General features: G+C 34.8%; 3 protein-coding genes across 5 annotated transcripts in view; all 3 read left to right on the forward strand.

The window, feature by feature from the left end:
- Positions 1 to 148: 148 nt before the first annotated feature.
- On the forward strand, positions 149 to 1,679 carry LOC111519623 (serine/threonine-protein kinase haspin homolog). Of its 3 annotated transcripts, XM_047012563.1 has the most exons (4): positions 158 to 316; positions 377 to 666; positions 731 to 1,341; positions 1,424 to 1,679. In XM_047012563.1, the coding sequence occupies exons 1-4, from the start codon at positions 252 to 254 to the stop codon at positions 1,463 to 1,465; spliced, it is 1,008 nt and encodes a 335-aa protein (XP_046868519.1). In that variant the 5' UTR covers positions 158 to 251; the 3' UTR covers positions 1,466 to 1,679. The 3 variants fall into 3 exon arrangements, with proteins under 3 accessions (XP_046868521.1, XP_046868520.1, XP_046868519.1); XM_047012565.1 differs by lacking the exon at positions 1,424 to 1,679 and having other exon boundaries at positions 149 to 316; positions 377 to 670; positions 734 to 785; XM_047012564.1 differs by lacking the exon at positions 1,424 to 1,679 and having other exon boundaries at positions 150 to 316; positions 377 to 670; positions 731 to 797.
- Positions 806 to 3,099, forward strand: LOC6652663 (serine/threonine-protein kinase haspin homolog). The gene is made up of 4 exons (XM_023181276.1): positions 806 to 859; positions 2,241 to 2,444; positions 2,507 to 2,802; positions 2,853 to 3,099. The coding sequence occupies exons 3-4, from the start codon at positions 2,510 to 2,512 to the stop codon at positions 3,052 to 3,054; spliced, it is 495 nt and encodes a 164-aa protein (XP_023037044.1). The 5' UTR covers positions 806 to 859; positions 2,241 to 2,444; positions 2,507 to 2,509; the 3' UTR covers positions 3,055 to 3,099.
- Positions 3,100 to 3,466: 367 nt separating this feature from the next.
- The window catches only part of LOC26528752, a 51,757-nt gene continuing 28,413 nt past the window's right edge, over positions 3,467 to 26,810 (forward strand). Inside the window, exon 1 of the mRNA XM_047012560.1 lies at positions 3,467 to 3,581. The gene's annotated coding sequence lies outside the window, so the exon portion shown is untranslated. The remainder of the gene's footprint in view (positions 3,582 to 26,810) is intronic.

Below are 26,810 nucleotides of genomic sequence, written 5' to 3' on the forward strand. Positions count from 1 at the left end.
GCCTTCGGCAGCTGTAAAACCAGATGTGCTAGGATGGGGGATGTTCACCAGTGGAAACCAGTGGAATTTCGGCACTGTGGATAGACGCTAGTAGGGGTTGGGTATTATTTATCATAAATTGTGGATGATGCTAAGTGGGAATGATATATAAGTTATAGATTTTTTTATCTCAAATATTATACCTTTAGTGACAAAGGTGTTTAAAAGGGTTTTTGAATATAGTCCAGAACTTATTTAAACTAAAACTCGGGATGGACAGTACTTTGTCAAGTAGCATATGGAAAGATTCTTTTGATAAATTGTTGGTTCCACAACCGTATGTATGAATATTTTTGTGCACACACTTCATTATTGTTATTTATTAATTTCTTTTCAGATTGCTTCGTGAGCTAAACATAATAAAAGAAAATGTTCGCGTATCTTATAATATTGATTCTAGTTTGGAGAACACCAATCCTAACATATCCTTAACAAATATTATTGAACCTTTAAAAATAAACGGACGATTTTGTGATAAAGTGGATAATCCCAACAAACCAGTCAAACCAATTTCGACTCCTTGTACTAAAGGTTACAGCACACACCTATTCCGCTGTTCACTGTCTCCTATAACAGGGTCGCAATTAAGCGTACTTAAAGCCTTTAATGCTAGTATTAATACTAATAGTGGGTAACATATAACGTTAATCTGCATTGAGTATACAACCTCTTTTAATACTCATTTTTCCAGAAGAGGAGCCTCAAATGCAAAATAGCAATTTCGAACCATTATTGTGGAGGCCAGAATATATGGAAACCAAATCGGGTGAAGCACGGCAAGGAAAAAGTAGTTTACTCATTTTACAGCCAGGAAAATGGCGTAAGTCTTTGCTTTCTTGGCGTCGTATACACACTAATGACGCTTTATCGGACTTGAAGCAATCCGTGAAATATCCAAGTGTGCACGAAAATAATAACACTGATCAGAAATTTCTATGTGGACGCAAAACTATTTCCAATAATTCTAGTATATCATCAATAGATTATGAGAAACAAGTACTGATGTATTGTCAACAGAGTAAGGCAATATGCTTTAATACCGAATATGCTTTTCCTAACATGAAAAGCGCCAGTAAAATTGGAGAAGGAGTTTTCGGCGAAGTGTTTAAATTCAACGGAAGAACAAAGCCCAAAAACGATGTAGTATTGAAAATAATACCCATTGAGGGAAAAACTGTAGTCAACGGGGAGACCCAAAAGACTTTTGAACAAATCTTGCCAGAAATTGTTATTACGAAAGAGATGTGTCGACTTCAATTTTGTGAACGTAATTCAACTTCGGGCTTTGTGAACATTCAAAACGTAAATAATTTCTTGAATTTTTGTTTTTAAGTAGTACTTGTATACATATTAGTAAAGGTAAAGTGCTATTTACCATTTACAGAAATGCAGAACACAGATGTTTGTAACGCAGAGAAACCAATGAGGGTAGGTTGGGTAGGACACTGCAGCATCTAACATTGCAGATCATTCTGCAATATTTTACCTCTGCAAAAGCTGACAAGTCAGTGTTGGGAGCTACAATTGGATATCCATGTAATATTATCCAAATATCCGCGGTTTTTTTTTTATTAACTTGTGTCAAAAAAATTCAGAATAAAAATGGAAGGTGCAATCTGCAATTTCTTTTTCTTTGCCAATTCTCGTTGCAAATCATTTGCATATATGTATGTACATACATACATCAGTGATCGGCATGCATACACAAACAGTTATTAGCGATGCGAGCAATGCCGAAGTAGTAGCAGAACGGAATTACATATATTGACTGTAACTTGTGCTCTATATATCCGATCTTTTTGAAATTTGGGGATATGATAATTAAAAATGGTTTTTGTCGGGTTTGAATATTCAACCTTTTTATTAAAATTCATTTAAGAAAGAAAACAGTAAAGATACGCCCTCAAAATTTATAGTACATCATCTCAATAGAATGATGAACTCAACGCTATAAATTAACACATCAAAATTTTTGACTAACATATGTACATATAAAAATCGGAAACCAGAATTTAACGTCAAAAATTTTTATGTAAACTCAAAACTTGTTTTTAAGGAAAATTTACAGCTCATCTTAATTTAATTAAACCTTGACTTAAAACACTATGAATTAGTTAAGTTTTACCTTAAACTTACTTTAACTCACAGTTCATTTATCCAACACATTTAATAACCCTAACAAATTGCACTTCGATTCGTAGGTATCGCTCGTAAAAGGTGCTTATCCACAATACTTAATAAATCTCTGGGAGAACTTCGATGAGGAAAAAGGTTCGGAAAATGATCACCCCAAAATCTTTAAGGAACAACAACTATTTGTTCTTTTGGAACTCAAGTTTGCAGGTGAAGATCTGTCGACATTTCGATTTACGAACGCAGAACAAGCGTATTATGCTTTTTTGCAGGTATAATTTCATGTCGGCTTTTTACAACTCGTTACTACATATTTTTAATATCCCCTCTTAAGATAATGACTACGTTGGCTGTTGGTGAAGTAGAATATAAGTTTGAGCATCGAGACTTACATTGGGGTAACATACTTATAAAGGCGGAAAGCATAAAAAAAATACCATTTAAACTAAATGGCAAGATCCTGACGATACCATCGAAGGGAATTAGAACTACCATTATTGATTATACTCTGTCAAGAATAACATTTGACCAATTTTGTTACTATAATGATCTCTCTAGTGATGAGGAACTATTCGAGGCAACTGGAGACGACCAATACGAAATATATCGCAAGATGCGCCAGGAACTTAAGTGAGTAGCAATAATCATCAATAATCGTGTTATAATAAATTTTATTGTAGAAACAATTGGACAACGTTTGCGCCTAAAACTAATGTACTATGGCTGTCTTATATAAACAAAAAAATGATCGATTGTGTGAAATATAAAAGTGTGAACACTAAAACTCATAAATTATATGTTGAAAAACTTAAAGCCCTACAAAGCATTATACTTACGTTCGAAAGTGCAGCTCATGGCGTTAGTTATGTGTTTGGTTACTAATACTTATAGATTAAATAAAGGTTTATAATAAATATTTATAATTTACTTTGATGTTATTATTTTGTTATTAATTCGGGCGGAATAAAGGAATAACAAAAAGCGGCTTTGAAAAAAGCTTTTTGAAGTATATTTATACAAGAACCAGTGTGTACATTTAAAGCTTTGCCTGGGTATTTGACACACTTGAGTTCAAAGGATATTTATATTTCAGTTCTTGGTACAATTTTCCGGGACAAAAAAGTGCAGCACTTGGACTAATTTTACACTTAATTAAAAACATCTTTAAAAAACAAACAGAAAAAAACAATAAATGAATTAAAATTAAAAAAAAAAACTATATACAACAAAAAACAAAAAATTAAGTTTTTTTTTAAAAATTATTGTGTAAATGTTCAATAATACTTAGTGAATGATATTTAACCATATAAAGATTTGATGATAATCAAAAAATACGTGGAAAGTTTAGTGCATAGTTAGGTGTCGGGTAAAACTACGCACAGCGGTAACCTGAGTCAGTGGTTAAAGTAGTTAGTACGGATATGTACACTGAAGAGCTAATATAAACAAATATATAATGAAATATAGTTTTTTCCCTTATTCCTTTGGTGTGTGCACACTTATACGTAGTACACACATGCATGCACATTTCCTGTTATAGAAGTTTATTCTGGCAACGTTTTCAAGCTTTAAAACATACAAGAACCAAAAATTGTTTTTCTTTCACTTATACCTAACTATTTTTTCGTAATCCAGATGTGCAGTTTAGTAGCTTGAAATTGTGTCTACAATAAAAAAGAAAAACTGCTAAAATCCAATATTAACAAGTTAGATCTGCTCATTTTGTATCCGAATTCTGCAGACCCATTTTCTAAACTCTTTGTCTTAATAGATATAATGTACATATACATACATATATCCATACATACATATGTATGTATATACAAATGTAAAAAATTATTTTTCTCATGACTAAGGCTACCTCCATGGAGCACATACATCTACATATTTATGTACATATGTACATATATGTATTTCTTTTGAGGTATTAATGTTTTTTAAGGGTTTTGTTGATATTGATAATGTTTCTGCAATGCATCGATTATTCAAGTTCACTATATGTACATATGTATCTACATACATACATATGTATGTATGTATGTATTTTTGGGCGCGTTCTTTTCATCCCTCTGGTATAAAAAGTTGAGTTCATGTATGTACATATATACATCCATATGTACATACATATGTAAATGCATAAAAATAAGTCGTTAAATTGTAGTTTATCGTTTATTCGTTGAATGCAAACATAAATTTGGACGAGTCGCATTTTTTAAGTACAAAGTAAGATTCAAACATTTCTTAATTAGGGCATATTTAACATACTTTTTCTTTTCGGCAGTGTAAGTATACAAACATGCGCAAATATAATACAATTGGGCAAATGAGGCCACTGCAACTGAGCATTAAATTGAAAGCTGTTTTTGTCGGAATCGGATCTGAGACCTGTTCGCCAAATTAGCCAAATTATTCGGTTTCAAATCGTTTGCCCTTGAATCTGTGGAAAAGATATTGCAAATTTTCTCATAATTTCAAGAAAATTCTGGCTTTTAAATATTTTTCCATTATTCTCCAATAAGTTGCGAAAAATATCTAGAAAAATATATACATATGTAATATTGATCCTTTTTTTATTGTATAAGATTTGTATTAGGCAATCGTAATACTAAGGTATTAAAACATGTAACAAACATCGGAATGGAATCGAACTGATCTCCTTTCTGAACGTTTTCAATCGAAATGCTTATACCACTTTTTATGAATATCAATAAACGACAAATGTTTTTCCATGTGAACTGCATGTTCAAAATTCAAAAAAAGTGTCGCTCCTATCTCAGGCGGTTCGATTGACCTTTATATCGATATTTTCGAATGCTATACTGAAAATTTTGTCATACACTAAAAAAATGTGCCCATTGCACGTTTATATGGAGCCGCGGCCAAAAATACTTCTAGTGGTGGTAGGATGATAAAATTTACTAAGGCTTACAAAAAATATTTAAATTTAGCGGCAAAAAGATGGAAGTGATTTATTGGAGCGCACGCCAGCCAAGCCCCGTATCCCACCCATAACCAAATAAATAAATTAAACAAAAAATATCAAAGAAGCTAACATCAGCTATGCCGAAGTTTATATACCCCTGCAGTCCTAGGTAATAATAATTTTACATGTTCAAAATTTGTTTTCTGCAACTCAATTCATCAATATACAAACAAAACAATTTTACTCTCTATTTTCCAATTTGTTCTTCTTCTTCCCTCATTCCCAAAGCAAAGCAACGCACGCATACACATACAGTTTATGTAGCGTTGCGTCTGTGTGTGTATGCATGTACTCTGTTGATGACGAAAGACGTAGTAGACAGCAAGCAGCGCTGCCGGCAGAGCTAGGAGCAGAGCCGATTCAAGTTTTGGGATCTGGGGTTTTATATTCGATATTATCACATATGTAAATTTCATAGCATACTCCAATTTTTATGAAAATGTTTCTTCTAGTTCTTCTAGGGCTATATGATATATGATATAGGTGTCCGATCCTGATGGTTTTCATACTTTATTTTTCCCCGGTAATAAAAAACCCCGAAAAAAATTTCAGCCCGATAGCTCTTAACACGGCTGAGTAAAACGCATATGCACAGACGGACGGACGGACATGGCTATACTCAGCTTCTCATGTTGATCAAGAATATATATACTTTATGGGGTCGGAACCGTCTCCTTCTGTGCGTTACAAACATCTGACCAATTTTATAAAACCCTCTGCAAGGTTAAAAAGATAACAATTTAGTTCTATGAAATTGAAGCAAAACTTATAATTATTATTAAAAATATTTATAACGAATCCTCCAATAAGCTATATACAGAGTCAAATAACTTTGAGTTATCTTTTTTTGGAACATTTCTCTGACCGGTTATAAATGGGTCGGACCGTAAAAGGAGTGAATGTATTATATCTGTGTTTGTAATAACGCATAACATTTTCCGGCTGTGATTAAGTCTACATTTTTTTAATTCTTTATTATTTGATTCTGCAGCTTCACGTTCAGTTTTTCACAAAAATCCTTTTGAACTTTATTTTTCTTTCCATGACTTTTTGTTTTGGTTCATTTCCTCTAGCTTGCCACATTTTAATGATGGACTTATAGGATATATGCAAAAAGTATTAAAAAAAACGTATTTTTGCATGAAGAGGCGAAAGACCAAATTCAAAATATTTCTTCAAAGCGACTTTATTTAAGCAAACGGGCAAAGAACATAAATTAAAAAATAATTTGAATTATTTAAAAATAATTATGGTTATTTAAACAACATAAATTAAATGACCATTGAAAATTGTAGACAAACACGATACATATGTATACATATGTAACAAAACACAGCCACACAATAACAAGACGACACAGAGGCTTCGCTGGGCAAATGAAACCTTGAAAAACAAGACGATGATGAGTTAGTATATTAAAGGATCGCAAGCACATCCGCAAATTTCCGCAAGTAACTTTAACACTTTTATTATCTTAAAACACAGATAAACAATGTGAAATTAAAGACTTTTTGGGGAAAATGGGGAAACACAAAAACATTCACAAAAACAGTACAAACATATAGGTTTCTTTAAACAATAATTATACGGGAGTTACAAAAAATAATTTAGATTTATTATTTTTTAGTAAAAAGTAAATACATTTAACTTGAAAATCCATTTTAAATAATTAATTTAGGAGCACTCAATCGTTTACCGCACAAATTGCAAGTTCACTTTGCTACAGATTAATGCCATTAAGCGTGCAGCTGTGCGTAAAATGGAAACACGTGTTCAAGCTTTTGGTTCTATTTTTAAAAAGAACCGTTAGAATTTCAGCAAAAACCAGTTTGCACTAGTTGAGAATGGACATTTATGAGATAAATAGTGTGCATTTTTTCCAATATTTTGTGATGATGTTTTCGAATTTTGGCCTATGGGCGGAACCACTGTGCATTGTAAGCAATGAATTTGCCATTCAGAACAAACAGAAAGAAACACAATTTAAATAAATTTTGCAATGGCTCATAAATTCCTGCCTAATCTGGCCAGAATGTTCGTTGCTGACTTTTATTTTGTCAAAGATCGATTTCGTATGACATTTTCGCCGACATCGAAATTAAGAGCATTAGTTACGTTTAAAAACAAAAAATTATCTGAATTTAATTTTAATGATCTTTCATTGTAAACAATACATAAACACTTACAATTATTTTATGTTTACATACATATGTATGTTTAATTTAGTTAAAACGTTACTGAAAGGATGCTTATAAGACATACATATGTACATATGCGGGTGCATGTTGTTGGGCATAAGGTTCATGGGCGTTAAGACACCCTTTTTGTGTGTCATAAAGCCCATGAGCGTAATGACACTTTTCATTTGTGTCATAGGATGCTATGACACGTTTGGACTGGACGTTAAGACACTATAAAAGGGCTTTAAAAATAAGAAAACAAAACAATTAAATTTTTGTAAAAATATTTTATTAAAAAACTTTAATATGATTCTCAACTATTTGTCTACAATATGGGCAGAGCAATAGAGAGTTAGCAGCTCGATTTTTTAAATTTGTGTGGCACTCAAAACATATCTTAAAGTGGTTCCAAGGCAAAAGTACCACATCTCTAGGCTTGTCAATACAAATGATGCATTCTAAAACATCTGTCATTTGGCTTAATTGCAAATTAATGTCAGTTTTCTCCTCCTCAGAATCTGGAGATAACTCTTCATTTTCGAAGCTGGTGTCCCACTTAATTAGGTCATTGTTTTCGTTCAAAAGACAACTAAAAAACTCTGTTACGGATATATTTTTACTCTCCAAATCCTTAAGGTCTTCAATTTTATTTGCTCTTTGCTTTTTGCACTTTGAGCAAAGAACGGATATATCGCCATCAATAGCGCTGGCTAGCGTAACGGACGATGCATAGTCCTCATCTCGAATAACTTCAAGAAATTTATGAAATCGGCCATGCTTCTTTAATTGTCTCGATAATACCGCGTTAAAGGATTCTAAAGAGCTAGTTGTTCGCATTCGTTTGAGAATATCATGCTTAGATTTTGGCAGTTCAAGCAATTGGTCTTTCAAAATGGATAAGCAACTTAATGTGCAGTTTCTCCACACTTTTGACACTCTTTATAAAAGATTTCGCGCACTCCTTTTCTTTTTAAGTTTCTTTGCTCACAATGGCTTTTTACATTATTGATTAGTTCGAGCTTTTTTATTAATTCTTGACGAGTCGAATGATTGTGGTTGTACTCGAGACTCATTTAGTACAAGCGCCAGCATTGGACAAGCTCACGGTCACATTACAGTTTTTAATGTAACAAATACATATAATAACCTCTTTTAACATGTTTTTCGAGGTAATGGTGTGTTCCCGAATCCTGCGCTCCAATAAATCCCATAGATGCTCTATGGGATTCAAGTCCGGTGATTGGGGGGGCGTAGGCAACTGCTTTTTAACATTATAGAGGAGACATAGCTTCACACTATGAGCTGTGTGCTTCGGATCATTATCCTGTTGAAAGTAAAAATCATCCGCAATCTGCAATTATTCGGCACTCTGCTTTAAATTCTACTCCAAAATAACCATATAGTCTTTGTGATCCATAGTAGAGTCGATAAAAGTAAGGTTTCCAACACCACCAACCGCCATACACCCCCAAACCATTACTCCTCCTCCACCATGTTTCACTGTTGGAACCAAATTTTCTTTCTCGAAGGCTGCTCCTCCTTTTCTCCATATCTTTTCTTCCCCTTGATGCCAAATATGCAGAACTTGCTCTCATCTGAAAATATGACTTTGTTCCAGAAGCTAGTCGGCTTGGTTATGTGCTCATTGGCGAGGTCCATACGCTTTACTTTGTTTGTCTTTGATATGTGGGGCTTCCTACGGGCAACTCTTCCATTATACCCCGCTCCCTTCCAAATGCGGCGAACAGTTTGATCGGACACTGTTTTGTTGAAGCGTTCCGCAACTTCAAGACGTCCTTGATGGGCAGTAATCCTTGGATTTGGAGGCACCAGCTGAACAATTCGCTTCTTCTCCCTCTCTGTCAGCAACGAAGGACGGCCAGATCGGGGCTTTGATGCTATAGAGCCTGTTGAAACGTAGTTGTTGTATACTCTCTGACAAGAGGAATGAGTTCTGCCTACTAATCGTCCGATTTCTCGCCAGGATTTGCCCTCCAAACGAAATTTTAAAATTAATTTGCGCTCTTCAACACAAATTTCTTTTCCTTTGGTCTCCATGATACAACGCGTGCCAAAAATTGAAAAAATGTGCTTGCAATTTTCCGAGAAAATATTTAACGAAAATAAGAAGCTGAAAAAGTTAACGGTAATCGCCATTCCCTCATTGTACGCAGAATTCTACGTATGTACGCAGACTTTTGGAAAGTCATTTTTTGTCTTTTTTTTTTTCTAATGGTTAAATTATGCTTAAGATTTTTGTTTTAATAAATGAAATAGTAGTAAATATTAAGTTTAATAATTAAAAAAACAAATAGAAAAAGAAAATATTCGGTATCTTGTTTATACTGAGCGCTTTTAATGGACAAACTTGAAATACAGAAATTTTCTTGGGTGTACGCAGAGATATGAGAGCAAGTGTATAACGCGAACTAGTCTTCGAAGTACTTTTAATTTTAAATATTTGTTGCTGGCTTGTGAGAACCAATAGCTTAGAATTTTTCCGAAAGCCAGCAACAAAATTATATTCATTGCTTTTTAAATGTGCTTTGCTTGAAAATTATTGAACAATTGGCGACAATTATTCCTAGCAAATGCGCCGAAAATGTGAAAAACACAAAAACAAATAAGATAAAATATGACACTGGGCGTTATGACATGTACCCACATATGCGTGTGTATACACGAGATATATGTAATATGCCTATTTAAAGTCGATAAATATTTAAAATATTTTAAGTTACTTACTATACAAATGTATAAAATAGTTTTTTTTTTTAAAATTAAAATAATTGCAGAACTTAAAAGTTATTTTGTTTTCTCGCTGCAGTTAGTAAAAAGTCTGCCTATGGCAGTTGTTAAATCAGCTGTTAGTGGTAATAGCTATTTCGCCGTTATCCACCGTAAATTGCATATAACATTTGAAAGCAATCTTTCGCTTTGACAATCACGTCTTTTATATGATTTGAGAAGTATAGATGTATGTAAACGTAATGAGTTTATTTCTAATAATCAAATGAAAAAGCTGCACAGAAAAAGTAAACGATGTCCCTCTCTCTGCCAAAAGTTTCCTGCAACAACCGCTGTCCTAAATCCAAGCGCATCTCATTCAAAAATAATTCGATGGAAGTTTATTCTATAAAGATTAATATTAACCAAAACTTGTAATTTAGCCTGCTTGAGGTCAATCTTCCAAAAGAAGATTATTTCAAAGATAGCACAAAAAGTTGAGCAGGTTGTCTTTTTTTGAATTTTTCCGAAAGCCAGCAACAAAATTATATTCATTGCTTTTTAAATGTGCTTTGCTTGAAGATTATTGAACAATTGGCGACAATTATTCCTAGCAAATGCGCCGAAAATGTGAAAAACACAAAAACAAATAAGATAAAATATGACACTGGGCGTTATGACATGTACCCACATATGCGTGTGTATACACGAGATATATGTAATATGCCTATTTAAAGTCGATAAATATTTAAAATATTTTAAGTTACTTACTATACAAATGTATAAAATAGTTTTTTTTTTTAAAATTAAAATAATTGCAGAACTTAAAAGTTATTTTGTTTTCTCGCTGCAGTTAGTAAAAAGTCTGCCTATGGCAGTTGTTAAATCAGCTGTTAGTGGTAATAGCTATTTCGCCGTTATCCACCGTAAATTGCATATAACATTTGAAAGCAATCTTTCGCTTTGACAATCACGTCTTTTATATGATTTGAGAAGTATAGATGTATGTAAACGTAATGAGTTTATTTCTAATAATCAAATGAAAAAGCTGCACAGAAAAAGTAAACGATGTCCCTCTCTCTGCCAAAAGTTTCCTGCAACAACCGCTGTCCTAAATCCAAGCGCATCTCATTCAAAAATAATTCGATGGAAGTTTATTCTATAAAGATTAATATTAACCAAAACTTGTAATTTAGCCTGCTTGAGGTCAATCTTCCAAAAGAAGATTATTTCAAAGATAGCACAAAAAGTTGAGCAGGTTGTCTTTATAGCTATTTCAAGAACCATCAAGTTCTATCATCAGCAGACTTGAAGCGAAAAAAGTTGGCAAAGCCTACAATACCGAAGACCACCTTTTTGTGCATACCCTTAGGCGCTATAAAAAATTAGTGTTAGAGCTTCGGCCTTAACAAACTAATATCACAATCTGTTATTTCATACACGGTATATTGTACCATTTAAAAAAATGGTAGCCGCGAAGCGACTGCATCACATCTAAGACCGCTAGTCTGGAGACGGGACGTATCACTCTGTGAACTTTTTTTCCATCGGACATTCTTACGCGTAGCTTACGAACATTCACCAGGTATCCAATCTGCTCAGCTGGTTGTGAGCGCAACATTTCTTGCGACGCACAAGAATCCGCAGGTATTCATGGACCTACCGCTTCCAGAACCGGACCTTCAGTAGTCGTGCCATTGTTTCCTGGTTTCGCACGGGTAGGCTACTCCTCACTCTCCGTGGGTGTATCAGGAATGTTGGACGCCCCTTTCAGCAGGTCGTTGGGCGCCAAATAAGTAGAATCGCTATGTTGTTAAGGTATCCATATTCCATAGGTATTCAGTCCATATTCTTTGTGTTCATGTTGCTGGCGACTGCATCGACGCACGAATTTGAGGACTCAAGTCATAGTCCTCAACAGTCGGTTGTACTCCGAAAATATCTAAATTTTTATAAATTTTTCGATAGCAACAACCAAGGCAAACTCACACGGTGACTCTTCGACATCGGCCGCTATCTCGATGACTGTCATGTCGTTAATTGATTGGGGCCACAAATCTTTCGGTTGCTGGAATTCAGGACCGCACATCCATCACGATCTCAGCTGAAGTCGGCTTGTCTTCTTGACCTCGTCGCCTCATCTTGTCTGTGGTAGTGCCGCGGACAATAGAATAGACCCAAACCTTCTAGCTGATGGCGCCAATTCCGTAAGGCGCTGTTGAGTTCCTTTGGTAATGGTTCATCCCATTAAAACATTCCTTCGCCAAATCTCGCATGGCGGTAATGGTAAAACAACTCAGGAACCCCATTGAGTCGAACGTCGACATGATTAAACTGGGGAATTGCCTCTTGGTAGGCACATCTTCTTTGATCCTCTGGTACTTTAAATAAAACCTAAATTCATCGGCTGCTGTCCATATAATGATAGTCTGACCGCACATGGGTCTGTTTGTCATGACCTGATGTATGGAACTTGGAGAACAGTCAGCTCCACATTAGCCTCTCGTTGTCTATCTCCATCCCGACACAGTAGATCTTTCGCTGATGTGAAACAGAACAGCAAGAAAAAGGCCTATAGTGCTGGGGTTCCTTTTATAACTTTGAGTTGAGTGACAAGTTTCCGACTTTGGTAGTTGCGTCAAAGACTAGCCGGATTTTCCCTGGATTATTCGGGTTCGTCACTGCGAAAAGCGGCAAGTACTAGAGTTTGCTGTCGCCAACTGCAGTGTCTTCTTTTCGCTCTACAAGTTGAGCGTATCATTTGTTTATGTAACCGTAATTATCTACGTCGATGTTTAGGGAAAGTCCTAGAAACATCACTTTCTAACCTGGTGAGGCAACATATGATCCTTGATTGGAGGTTTTCGAGGTGCTAGATGGCACGACAAGATAGTTGTGATCCACGTCTTGTCATGGTGGCGCCTTTTTATTATTAGTATTATTAGTATTATTAGTATTATTAGTATTATTAGTATTATTAGTATTATTAGTATTATTAGTATTATTAGTATTATTAGTATTATTAGTATTATTAGTATTATTAGTATTATTAGTATTATTAGTATTATTAGTATTATTAGTATTATTAGTATTATTAGTATTATTAGTATTATTAGTATTATTAGTATTATTAGTATTATTAGTATTATTAGTATTATTAGTATTATTAGTATTATTAGTATTATTAGTATTATTAGTATTATTAGTATTATTAGTATTATTAGTATTATTAGTATTATTAGTATTATTAGTATTATTAGTATTATTAGTATTATTAGTATTATTAGTATTATTAGTATTATTAGTATTATTAGTATTATTAGTATTATTAGTATTATTAGTATTATTAGTATTATTAGTATTATTAGTATTATTAGTATTATTAGTATTATTAGTATTATTAGTATTATTAGTATTATTAGTATTATTAGTATTATTAGTATTATTAGTATTATTAGTAGGGGAGTTATGACCCGGGTTTTGGAAAACCTCGAAATTTTGTCTTCAGTTCCGGAAAATTAAAAATTAAGAAGTTTAACATTTAAATATTAACCAAACGCAACTTTTTTCCAAAGAATGTATGTTTATTTGAGTTACTCAAAAAATTTTGGAACAGATTTAATTTGGATAACTTTTTTTAGGCCGAAGTTATGACCAGTTATGACTCACCTTAAGAAATTCACCGAAAATAAGAAAATATGAAAGGAATGTCACACCAATTGTTGTAATTTTATGGTTTATTTATTATGCAGGCCTTCAATGGCAAAAACAATGAAAAAAAAACAAAAGAAAATGGCTTCCAATGGCCATCAATGACAACGATTTTTATTCCTCGTCGTCCATGTGACTTTCGCAGTTTTTGCAAGTGAAATTACTTGCTTGCATATTAGCGCACTTTGAATGGTCGAAACTGGTCTCAACATGTAAATTTCCTTTCCTTGTTGTTAAACAACAACAAAAATGTTGGAATTTGACAATTTTACATAGTCCGAGTGCAAAAAAATGGGACATAACTGGGCACCCCAGCTAAGTCATAACCGGGCCTTTTTATAGTTCAAAGTTTATATCTATATTTTTTATAGACATAATCATAATCACATAAATTTTTATAGAATCACAAAATATACGGCAAATACAATACTTTGATGCATTGCACTCACCTTTTCACTGTTGATTTCACAAAATTTTGGTACTTTGAAAAAAATGGAAAAAAACTTTTTCGCACGATTTTCAACACGATGTTTGGTACGCGTATATACAATACGATTATTAACGTTGGGGTCTGTCCAAAAACTGCAGAACGTCTAACAAACATGATTTACAGGGCTCAAACTGTCATTCAATACCGCATTTCACAAATATTTGAGAATGTCACAACTGGGCCTGAGTCACAACTGTTACTCCCCTATTATTAGTATTATTAATATTTTTAGTAGTTCCAATAGTAACTAAGCAGTGTATGTCACCACATTCGATGTTGATTCGGCCTTGACTAGGACTGTGGGTTCAATAGTCCATCCAATAAAACTGCAAATATAACCCACTGTGGTCATTCTTTTCGCTTGTGCCGGAACCGCCGCTTAAATCCAAGCGCATCTCATTCAAAAGTAATTCATTAGAAGTTTTATTCTATAAAGATTAATATTAACAACCCTTCTTGGCCGCAAAAGTTTTAAATAAAAATACAAGATACTAACGGCTATAGCTAGACGAGTAAAGTCACTCCCGCTGCTAATTATTCGGTGATCAATTCCCGTCCGGCGACACTAGTATTAAATCAGTTTACAAAAACTCAGTTCTCAACTAACACGACTTTTACAACGTATTCGGTTGACAACTTTCCAATGACCACTCTATTATAAAGCAAACATTGATTGACTTTCCATACATACATCGATAAGTTTTTTCACATAACAATGTGCCTGTGTACAGTGGCTCCCTCGCATAGACGGACACTAGTTTTGTCATTCATAAAGCGTTATTGTTTCCTGAATAGGTCGGCCGGATATATATTTCTTACTATATTTACACTACATGGTCAAATATATCTAAACAATGACAAAAACCAACACAATTTTATTTGTTTTTTGGTCTCTTCAACTGACGCTTTCAACAAAATGGCTAAGGAATTTTTTAGTGTTCCAGAGTCGTCCTTGCAGTCAGAAAAAACTTTTGGTTAAGCTGGGAAAATCACCAATGTCTTGCTCACATAAACATATGACCATAATAGCGCTGCCATCAGCCAACGGCCATCGCCCGCCATATGGAAACTGGCATAACTTGCCTATTTTTAGTCCGATTTTGATTTATTTATATAAAATACTAGCAAACCCGGCGAACTTCGTAACGCCTAACAGTCAAAGAATTTCGTGTTACCTTTTAGCTTGAAACTTGCCATTTAAAATGGTGGCCTCAATCACGTTCTTCATTAATTTTTTAATAACCAATCGTGTGCCATTGCACAGCCGTGGTGGGTTCAAGTTACGGAGCAAAATCACCGGAGATCCTACTTTCAATTGTAAGTGGTGCGGTGGCATGCCTGGCAAATCCAAGGAATTGAAAAATTCTACTGGGTAATTTACAGCTTCGATAGTATTGCAAACTGTATCAACAGATTTGTATGACACAGAGTCTGTTGGCAACAATTGTTGTATCTTGAAATTTAATCCATGAACGTCCACATTTTTCGCTGCTAAAATGGCTCTTTCTGCCAGCCACTCAAGATTTATATATTGTGTGTGTACATCGGGAAATATACAGTCGATGAGACATCTTGCGAGTGGACGATTGTGCAAAAACCGGTTGGTAATTTTATTGATCCAGTATTTTCATGTACGGCAACTTTCCCATTGCCAATATCTAATAGCTGTTTCGAAAAAGTTTCGGCGGATGGATCCTGAAGCGTTTGAACGCGCATGTTCACATGCCCTGCCACGCTTCGCTGTGCCCGCTTTTGAAAAATTAAAATTGCGGTTGGTAATTTTATTGCTGAAATTCAAGTTAAACCCTTGAAGTAGATGTCTTTGGATATGTTGAACGTCTTATTACTATGTTAAATTCTATTTAACTCTATTGCTGAGTTGCAGTTAAGTATAAATTACAGTCTATTTGTTAAGCAGTATACATTTGAGTGATTTATAAATGAAAAACGAAAGCTGGCATACTACGAAAACATTCAATGTAAAAGTAATTTAGATGGATGGCAAAAGGTTGAGCAAAATCTTTTACTACTCTTAAAGCTTGGGTATAAAAAATAGATGTTGGCCGATTCTCAGTCCTACACGATCTGCATAAAAAATTTCGTGAGAATCGGTCGAGCCGTTTTGGAGTAGTTTGGTAACAAACACTACACACTCGAGAATTTTATATATATAGATTTACTAATACAAAATGTGCGCATTTACTAAGCAAATAGACATACAAAATATGGTGTCTCTAGCTAGAATAGTCTTTAAGAAAAACATTTTTTCAAATTGCGGAGGCGAAAAGGGGCGTGGCAAAAATTTTAAATAAACTTAAGCACTTTACATACTATTTGAATCTATATACCAAATTTGGTGGTTTTATCTTTCATAATCTCCGGGATCTAGGCGTTCATACGGACGAACAATCGGACAGACGGACATGGCTTAATGGACTCGGGTGTTGACACTGATCAAGAATATCTACACTTTATGGGGTTGAAAAAGCTTCTTTCTGCCTGTTACATACATTTTTGCGGCTTTAATATACTATTTCACCTTATGGGTGTATGGTGTTATAAATTAAAAAACTTTTTTATATATTTTTTGAAAGATACGGCTAACATTTGGAAAGGAGACCTGCCTGTTTCAATGTTCTATAAATACTTTGTTCATTAAAAATTAATTTAAAATACTATTATGAAAGTAATTTATTTTTGTTGTTGTTGTGTGTTTTAATACTAACAATATTATCTTTTTCTCTCTTCTTTTTCGTGTGCATAGTGCATTTAGCTTATGTGTTGATTTGTATACGCCTCTCCTTTTGAGTTACATATTCATTTCTAAATTTTTGTTTTTTGATTAATCAATTATATTAAATAATGTCTGTCTGCTGCAAATATAATTGCAACAATCGCAGCAAGACAAGTGAAGACTTTCTTTACTGTTGTCTGTGTGACACGTTTTAAATGTGCCGGTTCCCTTGTTGTAGTTCAAAGAGCAAAGATTTGTTTCGAGGCTTGATGCTAAAACTACATCTGAAGAAGTCATACATTGTGGTGGAAAACATCAGTTTTACCTATACTCGGCACATTTCGTCCGTCAAAAAAAGTATCTCTGAGATCTTTTTGGCCAAATATATAATAAAGATTTTTGGCCGGAACAACTTATTATAAAATATTAAAATATTCGGCTGTGCCGAAGTTTTTATACTCTTGCAGTTCTTGGCAATAATTATATTTAAAATAAAAATATTTTTGCATGTTCCAAAACTTTCAAGTATCATTCCCATTTTTTTTTCATCTTCTCCTTTGTATGTGTATATGCATGCACTGATTGGCACACATATGTAGCGTTACGACTGTATGTGTAAGTGTATGTTTTGCTACTTTGGTAACCGCGAGCAATAACGCAGCGTTTGAGTAGAGTCGATTTATATTGACTGTAACTTGTGTTATATACAACCGATCTTGTTCAAATTTGGTGATTTGATGATTTACATTAAAAACTCACACTTGTTTCATAGAGATACTTAATGATATACTGGTCCGATCCTGATAATCCGTCACATCTTCCACTTTCCCATCTACTTTAAAGGAACCATATATTACTTGTCTTCATAAAAAGGTAAGAAATTCGAAGCCTCGAATTTTAGGGGTATTTACAAATTGTCTTTCATACGTAAAGTATTTGAGAAAACATCTTAATTGCAACATTTTTGTACTTCTATTATTTCGTCATCCCAATATGGGCTTACGAAACGTGTGAGTACTTCGCACTTTGCATCCCCAGCCTTTTGCTCGATTGGATTCTAAGCGGGGTCAAAAAAAAAGCTTCTGCTCTCTGACGTGACGGTCGTGTTTTTGCATAGCTCCTGAGTTTTTATTAATATTTATTGTTGTTATTATTCTCTTAATTTTTAATTGTGTTTAGTTTGTTTACGCTTTCGCTGGTGTTGTTTGCTTGACAGCCTTGTGTTTTATTTCCATAATTCGCCAAATTAAATAGTTTAAACAGTTTTTTCTGTTTCGTGATTAGTGTTTGGTGCATTTAATTTTTTTGTCTTTTTATATTTCTCCCTCGTCATTGCTTCTGCAGTTGTTCCCCTCATCGCGCCATCATACCATCAGTGCTAGTGGTTTGGTTTTTCTTTCTGCTTTGTGCTTGTGCTTAGCTTCTCTCCCGCGTAATCACTTTTGTAAGGCCGCCTCTCAAAGCTCGGCTTATAACTGTTCTTGTACTCTCTCTTGTGCTGTGCACTCTAGCTGTCTCTTTATTTGTTTTATTTGTAATTATTGATTTTTTATCGATAATTATCTTTGTGCTGTGTATTTAAATTTTTCTATATATTCTTATATATACAAATTTATTTTTTTTTTTTGTCTTGGGTTTGTTTTGGATTTTCAATGGCTTGTTGTCTACCTACTTGCAAGCATTCTGATCGTTTTGATGATCAGTATAGAGCAATATCTTGTTCGCTTTGCGATAAACTTATTCACTTAAAATGTGATTTGTGGTTTTCTGGTTTGTATGTGTCTAAGCCTGAGCTTGGCTTAATGCGCTGGACTTGCCCATCTTGCCCATCTTCGTTTAAAGTTTCTTTCTTTAAACAAACTGGCCAAACAGTTGTCTAACGAGTGTGACTCTACACAATCTTCTTGTCCTTCTATATGCTCTTCTTTTCAGATTGAAGTATCCATTACAAACCCTCTTGTACCTCAATCTATCCCTCACGGGAACTCTGATCAATCACAGGATCATGCTGGCTCTCAATCACTTGCGGATCCGAATGCTCCCATCGCAAACAATTATTTATATCTAGGCTTGCTCCAGATACTCCTGAGTCGTCTGTGGCAGCTTACATTGCTAAGGTTTTAATTCAAAAGTTTAAGTTTTCTAGGCCTCGTGAAATCTCCTCTTTTAAAATTACAGTACCAAATGAGTATTTCTCAGCTATGGTTGACACCAGGGACCGTAACTGTTATAAGATAAATGTAAAAAAATCAATAATAATAATTATTTTGAAATTTTTCCCATTTAACTCAAAAATAACTCTTATTGTTGATTTTTAAAATAAAACTCAAGAATAACTTTTATTTTAGATTTTTATTTTTTCCCTCAACCCATAACTGTTATTTTTGAAAAAAAAATAAATAGAAATCATTTGTGATTTATATAAAAAAAAAAAAAATTATAAAAATCATTTAATGATCTCAAAAATAAAAATCATTGCGTGACTCAATTTGAATTATTAATAGGATTCTTATCAAACGATTGAAGTTGAAATTGGATATTTTAAAATTTTTTTCAGATTGGATGTGTATTTTTGCAATAAAAACTATTAATAATTCAAATTGTGTCACGCAATGATTTTTATTTTTGAGAAAAAAAAATAATTTTTGAGAAAAAAAAATAAATCTGTAAAAATAAATAAACATGTAAAATTATTATTACCAAGGACTGCAAGGGTATATAAACTTCGGCATAGCCGATGTTAGCTTCTTTGATATTTTTTATATAAATCACAAATGACTTTTATTTATTTTTTTTTTCAAAAATAACAGTTATGGGTTGAGGGAAAAAATAAAAATCAAAAATAAAAGTTATTCTTGAGTTTTATTTTAAAAATCAAAAATAAGAATTAAGATTGAGGGTTTTTGTAACAATTATTACATAGATGATTTTTTGGAAAATTTTTTGGGAAATAATAATTATTTTCGGTATCTGGTTGACACTGATTTCTGGCCAGAGGGCCTAGTTGTACACGAGTTTGCGCCCAATAAGCGCTCCCGTCGGTTGCCTGTCCACCTTCCTAATTTATCTTCTGCTTCAAAAAACTAATAACGTCTAGTCTTTGCATTCATTATCAAAATGTAAGAGGACTTCTTACCAAGCTCTCGAACCTGTTCTGTGATAGCCACACCTTTTCGGCTGACATATTAGCTTTCTCTGAAACTTGGCTTAACTCCTCTGTTTTGGATAATGAAATTCTTTCTAATAACTTTATTTCTTATAGGCTTGATCGTGTTGGTCGTCGTGGCGGTGGAGTACTCATTGCTGTTAACTCGAATCTGTGTTCAAGTGTTGTGCCGATTGATCTGCCCTTAGGTGTTGAGTTTATTTGCGTCGAAGTTACATGTTCCAACTTTAGTTTATATATTTCTTGTTCATATATTCCTCCAGCTTCTGATATCATGACCTATATGCACCATGCTGCTGCTTTGCAAACTATTTTTAATCGTCTTAAAGATCGTGATTTCCTTATAGTTTTAGGTGATTTCAACTTGCCTAATATTTCTTGGCTTCTTGTTGATAATCTATCTTTCTTAATTCCTTCATCTTAACATGTTTTTCTTGATAGCCTACTTGAATGTCCGCTATATCAGTTGAATTCTATCCTTAACTCTTCTAAAAGAATCCTTGATCTTGTTTTTGTCTCTGATCCCACTGTTAGTGCTGTATCCCGAACACAGCCCCTAGGGAAACCTGAAGATCGTTATCACCCTACCATTGAAGTTACTATTTCTTACAATTCCGTTACTCATTCATTATATAACATCGCAAATTCTCGTCGTAGATGTTTTCGTAAAACAAATTTCAATCTTCTTAATAGCCTTATTTTCTCTTTTGATTGGTCATTTCTATTTGAGTGCGGCAAAGTAGATTGTGCAAAGGAAAAATTTTTCTACTCTGCTCTTAATTCTCTAATTGATAAATGCGTTCCTTATGTGAATGTCTCTACCGTCTCCAGCGCGCCAGTCTGGTTCACACGTAGGCTCTCTAATCTCCGTAACATTAATCGAGATATTTTAAAAGATTTAAAAAAACTGGTTCGCGACTTGACTATGCAAATTACTGTATAGCCAAATCTCAATTTTGTCTTTTAAACACTCAATGCTACAATAACTATATCGTTCGCTGTAAGGTTAAATTTTATAAGAACCCCAAAAGATTTTACAACTTTGTTAATTCCAAAAGACGCTTTAATGTACTACCTTCCACCTTCAGACTTAATGACCCGACTGCTAATAATGATTCAGATATTGCAGATCTGTTTGCTAAATTCTTTCAGTCGACTTATTCTACTACTGTTTCGGATCCCACACCCTATCCCTTTTCAATCCCATATTTAAATTGTATGTTTTTTCCTAGTATTACTGAAGACTGTATTATCTCTAGCTTGTCATCTAAGACGTCTTTCTTCGTTCCCGGTCCTGATAATATACCTAGTTGCATCCTTAAAATGTGTTCGACTTCCCTATCTAAGTCTTTATCTCTGTTATTCTTTATATCGAGTGAGACTTGTAGCTTTCCCGATATTTGAAAGGAGTCTTTTATTATTCCGCTTTTTAAAAAGGGTAGCAAATCGGATGTTTCTAACTACCGTGGCAATACCAAAGATGTTTGAGAAAATTATTACGTCTTCCCTTCAACACCTATCCAGATCCACTATTTCTCCTTGTCAGCATGGCTTCATGAAAGGTCGTTCGTCGCTTACTAACCTTTTAGAATTGACTACCCTTGTACACCATGGCTTCCGTAAAAAGTGTCAAAATGATGTTATTTATACTGACTTTAGTAAGGCTTTCGATACGCTTGATCATTCTATGCTTCTCGCGAAACTTAACATAATGGGTTTTTCCCTAAAACTATTGGCTTGGTTAAAGTCGTATCTTATTGGCAGAACCCAAAAGGTGTCTTTTCGTTCCTCAATATCTAAAACTGTTCAAGTTACGTCAGGTGTACCCGAAGGCAGTCATCTGGGCCCACTGTTATTTACACTGTTTATAAATGATTTGCCTTTGGCCTTGGCTCATTCACGCGTGCTCATGTTTGCAGATGACGTCAAGATTTGTTATTCCTATAATGATCCTTCTTTCCAACAGTACTTGCAATCAGATCTCGATGCGTTCTGTGATTGGTGCCACGTTAATAAATTACACCTTAATGCCTCTAAGTGTTCTTTTATGACTTTCAGTCGTTTGTCTCCGTTCCTAGCTCATTACTCTATTAAGTCTGTTCTGTTAGATTGTGTACCATCGTTCCTTCTTGGCTTCATAAAACGTTGGGTCAAAGAATTTGATGATCCCTATGTAACAAAGGTTTTCTACACTTCGTTAGTTCGCCCTACTCTTGAATATTGCTCGCCAGTGTGGAACCTTTTTGTGTTCTTTGCCAATCTTTTAACAACCTTTCTCAACTAATTTCTCCTCATCTTTCTGTCACTTCTCCTCGCGCTATACTTTTTAATCATCTACAGCGAAACCAATGAAAATATTCTGGACGTGGATTGGCTGCAACTCATCCCTGACCACATCGGCTGTGAATCGGGGCATAGCTGGCACCTTATGCAAATAAAACACCTCCACCGGGTCGGGGATGTTTAGTTGTGTATATAGCTAAGATATCTTCTTCAGTTAATTACTATCTGTCTTTAGCTTAAGCTTTTTCGTCGACTGCTGTGTTAGTTGACGTAAATAAATAAATAAGCGTACACAAGGTCCACTTTCCAAGTGACCTCTGGAGTACCTCAGGGTAGTCATTTGTGTCCATTGCTATTCACTCTTTTTATAAAAGATCTTCCATTGGTAGTGACATATTCTCGTGCGGTTATGTACGCGGATCATGTTAAGCTATACCTTAGTCACAAAGACATATGTATTCTTGTCTGCTTCAATCCGATCTTAATAACCTTCAGAGTTGATTTGAGATGTACCTAATAATAATCATTAACGGATCCAAATGTAAGTTATGTTTTTTTATAAACGCACTCCATACTTAGCAACTAGTTATCTGAACGATACTCCCTTAGAGCGCTTAAATATTATTAATGACTTAGGTGTTCCTATTGACCAAAAATTAACTTTTAATCGTAATTTTTCCACTACTGTTATTAAAGCTATGAGTGTTCTATGTTTTTCTCATTAGTCAGTCTTATTTTAGAGTACTAAACCAGTTAAACCTACCTGTAGATATAGCAGAAATTTTATTCCTCTATCTTCAAAACACTGTATCTCTAACTACGCTTTGCATGAACCTATAGAACCGAGTTCTATGCTCTGATTACAATCTTTTTTAACTCGTCATCAGGTCAGAAGCATCTCTTTCTTTTCTGAAAACATTTGGCTCGTTATTCGCTGTAGTTATTTATATTTTAATTGTTTTTCTGTTTTTGAAGTGAAAACTTCTTTAGAATCGTTGGGAGTGATTTGAGACTCGATGAAACGAAAAAGCGACACTAAAAAGAGACATACATATAGATCTTATAGTATATGGCCTGCGAGAGAATGAGATGCGAAAATGAGATGAGTGCTTAACTACAGAACTCGACGGCAATTTACAAACGTCGAGGCTGGCTCTGTTGTTAGTGTGCTCGCTTGGCGATTGGGCGGCCGGGGTTCGACTCCCAGCTTGGTCGAAGTTTTTCATAATGCTTTTTATATATTTTGTGATACATTTTTATTTACTTTTTATACCCTTGCAGAGGGTATTGTAAAATTGGTCAGATGTTCGTAACGCACAGAAGGAGGCGTTTACGACCCCATAAAGTATATAAATTCTTGATCAGCATGAGAAGCTGAGTTGATATAGCCATGTCCGCAAAATTTTTTCTTCTAGAGCTATATGATATAGTGGTCCGATCCTAAGGATTTTCATACTTTATCTTACCCGGGTAATAAAAAACCCCAAAAAAAGATTTCATCCCGATAGCTCTTAAGACGGCTGAGTAAAACGCATACGCACAGACGGACGGACAGATGGACATGGCTATATCAACTCAGCTTCTCAGGTCGTAAACGCCTCCTTCTGTGCGTTACGAACATCTGACCAATTTTACAATACCCTCTGCAAGGGTATAAAAAGTAAATAAAAATGTATCACAAAATATATAATGAATGAATGCATAGCAACTAGAATCACTGTCTGTTCAGCTCTCTAAAGTGGGAGAAATATGTGCATGTGAAACCAGATTGAGCAATGGAAAAACAGTTTTAATTGTGGCAATTTATATTTCACCGAATCAATCAATAAATAGCATCACGGAATTCATTCATGAAAATTTAATAAAGTATACACCAGAAGTATCACGGATACTTAGAAAAGATTACGATAAAGTTCCAATGATTTTAAGTGGCGATTTGAACGTAAATTTTGCATTGGACACAGCGGTTCCTTTAATTGACTTTCTTAATACAATATTCAGTTTAAAAATGTGTAACAATCACACTGAATGAACAACACGATCAAAAACAACAATTGACGCGATATTTCAAAGATATGTTGACAACCTCGAAACCAAAGCATTTGTATCATATTTTAGCTATCATAAGCCACTCGTATCATTTGTTGAAATTGAAAACATTGAGGATGAATAATAATAAAATGAAGAAAATAAAATATGACCTTTATAGCAATATTATAATGAACTATAATTATCCCGCTCCTAATGCTGCTTTCGTCTCATTCTCTCTCAGTTTGTTTTACGGAAGGTTTCACTTCTATCGTGTCTAACCGTTAGACGCACTTTTTTTTATTTGTATTTGCTCATGCGTCCACGATCGGTCAGGCGGCAGGTGAACAAATCTGTGCTGCGGTTCGCTCGAAACAGGCTACTGGTTATCTTAACGCAACTGGATTACGATTTAACATATTTACTTTGGTATTATAACCATAAGCAAGCTTTTCCAACCCCATAAAGAATATACATGTAGGAACCGGTGATGAGGCACCGATAGACAAAAAGAGAACCAGAAGCGGTCATCGTTTCTGAAACCAGTTCATAGTGCTAAGCCAGCATAAAATAATAAAAGACGGTCACACTTGACTTTCAAGTTTGGAATGACAGCGAGCACACGTTTCGACACAGATCTGCAATCAGCTTTATTTTTGTAAAAGCCATAATATTAAATAGTAACACTAATATCATTGCCAATATAGAAACCGGATTATAAATAAATACCACAAATTGGGGGCTCACCCGGAATGGCAGATTAAAAGTGAAATAATTAATATTGTCTATTGAATTTCACAAATTCGTTAAAACTTGTGAAATTCTAAAAAGGAGGGAGACAGCAAGTGACGCTGCCTCATTCAAGTAAGAAGGAGCGAGATATCTGCAGTGAAAGCGTGGTATCGGCGAACAATAATTCGGCCGTCGAGGGAGACAGCAAGTGACGCTAACATAAGGCAATTGTAGAAGGAGTGAGAAAGCTAATCAGAAAGGTGGTTCTGGAATTTTTGGCAGCAGATTACTGAACATTCGTGAGAGGTTTGGCCACCATTAGGATACACCAGCAATCAAAAGGCAAGGCAGGAACGGATCGAAGTGCACAATGGAGAGCGCTAGAGAAGTGTACGGCGCTAGAGAGGATTATGGATACAACGATTCCGGTTGCAAGATTGATTCAAGGTTGCAAAATCGGTTCAAGGTTGCCACAACAGAGACTGTGTAAATTGCTGGAGAAGTGTACAGTAGTTTATCAGTGTTGGTGGCAACAACGTTTCGAGGCTGTGTTAACTGCTGGATAAGTATACAGCGGTTAGCCAGGGCTGGACCCAACGAAACTTGAAGTTTACAGAGACTAGCGTTGAGTTCTAGAAGTGAATTGCATTTGTGGTGGCGGTGGACAAAACCTGGTGGTAAACGCTGTGTTAGCTGCTGGAAAAGTATACACTGGTTAGCCAGGGTTGGAGAAAACGGATTTTGGAACTCTACTGAAACTAGCGTTGAGTTCTAGGAGTGAACTGCTTTGGTGGTGGCGGTGAACAACAGAGACGAGCGTGGAGGAGTGAACTGCGTTGGTGGCGGCGGCGTGGAAAAATTGGGCAGTGGCAACAATTCAAAGATTGGCAAGAAATTTTGATAACGTTGGTGAGAGAGGATTATAATTTTAAGTCCTTGTAACTGAGATGGAGCTTGCAGAGATTCTGGCTCTAAGCGTAGTTGCTTCTCAATCGAAATTATCCGAACTGGCGCTCTCTACAACTGGCAGAAAACGGGACTTGCAGAATGGTTTGCAGCAGGAAGATGAGGAGTCAGCCAGTAGTAATATCAAACGGGGGAGTAGAGATGGCAGCAGAAAACGTAGTTAGATCCGAGATGGTTTACTTTGAAAGATGTTGAGGACAGTGTGTCACAGTATTCTGGTTCAGATATTCCTAACATTGCTCAATGGATTGAAAAACTAGAATAATGTGCAACCACGGTACAATGGAATGAGTTACAGTTATTTGTGTATGGAAAACAGTAATTCTGTGTGGCGGCAAAATATTTCATAAGAAATGAGAGAAATATTAAAAATTGGAGTTGTTTGAAAACAGCTCATCGCTGAGTTTAGTGTAAGAATTTTTTCAGCTGTAGTTAAAAAAAATTTAAATCATCGCAAACAGAAGAAAGGCGAAACTTTAAATGAATATTTATACGCATTGATGGAAATTGCGAAGCCGGTAAACGTAATATTTCAGAGTTAAAGTTTCAAATCGAGGTTTTAAGAACAAGGCAACAAACAGATGTGAAAGAAAGGTATATGGTTCAAGTGAAGCACAGGTAGTACAGTCCCGAGTGAA

The sequence above is a fragment of the Drosophila willistoni genome, unplaced genomic scaffold (genome assembly GCF_018902025.1).
Source record: "Drosophila willistoni isolate 14030-0811.24 unplaced genomic scaffold, UCI_dwil_1.1 Seg169, whole genome shotgun sequence".
In the NCBI taxonomy this organism is placed as follows: Eukaryota; Metazoa; Arthropoda; class Insecta; order Diptera; family Drosophilidae; genus Drosophila; species Drosophila willistoni.

Coding starts and splice junctions, on each gene's coding strand:
- LOC111519623 (XM_047012563.1), top strand. CDS start 252: ATGGACAGTACTTTGTCAAGTAGCATATGGAAAGATTCTTTTGATAAA. Junction 667..730: donor TGCTAGTATTAATACTAATA/GTGGGTAACATA, acceptor TCATTTTTCCAG/AAGAGGAGCCTCAAATGCAA. Junction 1,342..1,423: donor GCTTTGTGAACATTCAAAAC/GTAAATAATTTC, acceptor TACCATTTACAG/AAATGCAGAACACAGATGTT.
- LOC6652663 (XM_023181276.1), top strand. CDS start 2,510: ATGACTACGTTGGCTGTTGGTGAAGTAGAATATAAGTTTGAGCATCGA. Junction 2,803..2,852: donor AAGATGCGCCAGGAACTTAA/GTGAGTAGCAAT, acceptor ATTTTATTGTAG/AAACAATTGGACAACGTTTG.